Below are 3,866 nucleotides of genomic sequence, written 5' to 3'. Positions count from 1 at the left end.
ATCTGAAGTTTCAAACCTCTGTATATTTTAACTGCTGAACTCTAAATTGTTCAGGGACAACAGGTATTCCCCCAAAACAACAAATGATTTAAATTTGCCTAATATTTCAGTTGCTATCTTTTGATATTTTTAGTTATGGCAGTAAGAGTTAACAATTTTGAAAGAAATGAATTGCACTATTGTTTTCTACATAACATTTAACATTTTAAAAAGTGAATTAATTTATTATTTCTTGGACATAGTTAACTTTATGAAGTGCATCATAAAACAACATTTTATTTGAAGTCGGTGACAGGGAATTCAGATGGGAGGGCCAATTCTTCTTGGCTACTACTAAATACTTTTTAAATAACAGAAAAGATCAGATCTCAGGTAACTGGGCTGATTTTTTTCATTTAAAAACTTTTATGCTTGTTAGTCTTAACAGTGGCACAAAAATTAAGCTTCTTCGAAGTAATGCTTTATAATAATCTAATAATTTTTTATTATTAGAGAAATCTATTAAATCTAAAACTTGGCAGAGAAATTTGTAAGATGAAAGCAATGTTTAAGGACATTTGTATTTGAAAATACGAAAGACTCAGTGGAGAAAGAAAACGGTTGAAGGTTTATTAAAAGGCAATATGAGTGAAGAAGCAAGGTAAGTTTTCTGTAGTAATTTTTTGTTTATAATGTGAAATGTAAGAAAAAAAATAATGCTTTGTTTCTGGCTGCCCTGCTAGAAACTAGTTTTGCCCTGCAGCGATCCCTCTGTGGGAATCTCATTGATCACAAGTGAAATTCTGGTGGTGCTAAAGTTAGTTTGCACAAGTTCACTGCTCATGGATATGATCATGACGGTGGTCAACATTCTTCTCTTGCCAATTCCAGTGTTCTTATTTATAACTATGTGCTCTGTAATCTTTTTTTTTTTTTTTTTTTTTTTTTTTTTTTTTGAGACGGAGTCTCGCTCTGTTGCCCAGGCTGGAGTGCAGTGGCACGATCTCCACTCACTGCAAGCTCTGCCTCCCGGGTTGACGCCATTCTCCTGCCTCAGCCTCCCAAGTAGCTGGGACTACAGGCGCCCACCACCATGCCCCACTAATTTTTTGTATTTTTAGTAGAGACGGGGTTTCACCGTGTTAGCCAGGATGGTCTTGATCTCCTGACCTTGTGATCTGCCCGCCTTGGCCTCCCAAAGCGCTGGCATTACAGGCATGAGCAACCGTGCCCAGACTGTAATCTTATTTTCAAAGAGATCTTATGGTAATCTTCCAAGGGAATTTAGTTTCTGCATTTCCTGTATATATGGGTTTTCATGTATTGCCTGGCTATAATTTTTAGAACTCTTCACACACTCACAAAGATATGGGGCTCAACAATGAATGAAATTGTACAGTGGATGTATTAGTATTAAATGTGTTAGTATTAAATTGTGTGACATAAGCTGGCTCTTAAATATAATCACAAATTAGTATCTACAATGCTTCGAGCATTGACTACATTGTAGTCCTTTTTGAAACCAGTGTACAGCCCCCCAAACTGTTAGCTGGAAAGGGTAGAGTTCATTTAGACCCAGTGCCTCCGCATATGAAGTTGGTTTAATTTTTGTTTTTTTTTTTTTGAGACAGAGTCTCACTGTCACCCAGGCTGGAGTGCAGTGGCGCAATCTCGGCTTACTGCAACCTCTGCCTCCCTGTCTCAGCCTCAGCCTCCTGAGTAGCTGAGACCACAGACGTGTGCCACCACATCTGGCTAATTTTTGTATTTTTCGTAGGATTTCACCATCATATTGCCCAGGCTGGTCTAACTCCTGAGCTCAAGCAATCCACCCGCCTCCGCCTCCCAAAGTGCTGGGATTACAGGCATGAGCCACTGTGCCCGGCCTAAAATTTATTTGTTTCTTTCAAGGTTCCTCCTCTTCTTTTAGTGAAGATCAATATTGCTTTTTATTGTACATTTTATTGTACATTAAATGTACAATGTACATATTGTACATTTCTTTTCTCACTTATCTGCATTACTTTTCTGATTTGAGCTCAATAACTTCTTCAATGTACATTCATATTTTTCCTCATTCAGTCACTTTCAAATCTTTATTAAAGACCTACTGCGTGCTAAGGATAGGTTTAGGAGCTCAGATTCAAGTATTAAATATGTATATTGTTTTTTTCAAATTTGCTGTTTTCTAAATTTTGTTGTGGAAGAATCAACTTATATAGATCAAACCTGCTTCCCCCCTTACATCAATAAACACACTGTCCTGTCATTTCTTGTAGTAAAATTGCATTTATAATAATAGTGAAAATGTTTGAGAGTATTTCCTAACTTTATTCACACTTTATTCATTTCTTTATGTCCTCAGGTTAAATGAAGAGAGTAATACTGGAATAAATATAGATGAAAGAAAGAAAATGGAAAGAGAAAACTTCACCATTTGGAGCATTTTTTTCTTGGAGGGATTTTCCCAGTACCCAAGGTTAGAGGTGGTTCTCTTCGTCTTCAGCCTTGTAATGTATCTGGCAACCCTCTTGGGCAACAGCACTCTTATTTTAATCACTATCCTAGATTCACGCCTTAAAACCCCTATGTACTTATTCCTTGGACATCTCTCTTTCATGGATATTTGTTACACATCTGCCTCTATTCCTACTTTGCTGGTGAACTTGCTGTCATCTCAGAAAACCATTATCCTTTCTGGGTGTGCTGTACAGATGTATCTGTCCCTTGCCATGGGCTCCACAGAGTGTGTACTCCTGGCCGTGATGGCATATGACCGTTATGTGGCCATTTGCAACCCGCTGAGATACTCCATCATCATGAACAGGTGCGTCTGTGCACGGATGGCCACGGTCTCCTGGGTGACGGGTTGCCTAACTGCCCTGCTGGAAACCAGTTTAGCTCTGCAGATACCCCTCTGTGGGAATCTCATCGATCACTTCACGTGCGAAATTCTGGCGGTGCTAAAGTTAGCTTGCACAAGTTCATTGCTCGTGAACACGATCATGCTGGTGGTCAGCATTCTCCTCTTGCCAATTCCAATGCTCTTAATTTGCATCTCTTACATCTTCATCCTTTCCACTATTCTGAGAATCAGCTCAGCAGAAGGAAGAAACAAGGCTTTTTCTACCTGTGGCGCCCATTTGACTGTGGTGATCTTGTATTATGGGGCTGCCCTCTCTATGTACCTAAAGCCTTCTTCATCAAAGGCACAAAAAATAGACAAAATCATCTCGTTGCTTTATGGAGTGCTTACCCCTATGTTGAACCCCGTAATTTACAGTTTAAGAAACAAGGAAGTCAAAGATGCTATGAAGAAACTGCTGGGCAAAATACCATTGCATCAAACACACGAACATCTCTGATTGGGTCCCTATGGTTTTACCAGAGATGTGCCCCTGGCAGAGCTCACCAGAGAAATTCTAGACAACATACAACCTCTTAGAACTCTGATCGGATCTTACCTCTATATAATTTCATAATTATGAGATGCGTACACAGAGTGATTGCCTATTAACAATAGTAGGTTTCAATTTGCATTTGTTAATATTTCCTTTTTGTGTTTTGCGGTTGTGAGGTTTTGAGTTATCGAGTCATCAAATGTTCGCTCCAGAAGAAATCTTGTGTATCTTCTGTGCTTAAGATACAGAAGGTGGGAGCATAAAGAAATGAGGTGGGAGCATAAAGAAACAAATAAAGACTGGCCTTGATTGTGCAAGTGAGAAAACAGAATTTAAAAATATAAAAGACTAGCTCAACATCACACAACTGTAGAACTGGGACTACGACATCCTTCCGATTTCTTGGCCAGACCTTGTTTTACCACATGGGGGTGGCTCTCTAATTACCCTTCATTATTCCAGACTCCTCATTAAAACTCCGTATCT

At 39.0% G+C, this 3,866-nt stretch overlaps 1 protein-coding gene across 1 annotated transcript; it reads left to right on the top strand.

Annotated features, from left to right (window-relative positions):
* Positions 1-242: 242 nt before the first annotated feature.
* Positions 243-3,598, top strand: LOC105481065 (olfactory receptor family 2 subfamily K member 2). The gene is made up of 2 exons (XM_011740350.3): positions 243-372; positions 2,345-3,598. Exon 2 carries the CDS (start codon positions 2,394-2,396, stop codon positions 3,342-3,344), a length of 951 nt encoding a protein of 316 aa, XP_011738652.2. The 5' UTR covers positions 243-372; positions 2,345-2,393; the 3' UTR covers positions 3,345-3,598.
* The last annotated feature ends 268 nt before the right edge of the window (positions 3,599-3,866 follow it).

The sequence above is a fragment of the Macaca nemestrina genome, chromosome 14, assembly GCF_043159975.1.
Source record: "Macaca nemestrina isolate mMacNem1 chromosome 14, mMacNem.hap1, whole genome shotgun sequence".
Lineage (NCBI taxonomy): Eukaryota > Metazoa > Chordata > Mammalia > Primates > Cercopithecidae > Macaca > Macaca nemestrina.
The sequence above is the reverse complement of the archived record's forward strand: the minus strand, read 5'-3'. Positions and strand labels throughout refer to the sequence as shown.

Coding starts and splice junctions, on each gene's coding strand:
- LOC105481065 (XM_011740350.3), top strand. CDS start 2,394: ATGGAAAGAGAAAACTTCACCATTTGGAGCATTTTTTTCTTGGAGGGA.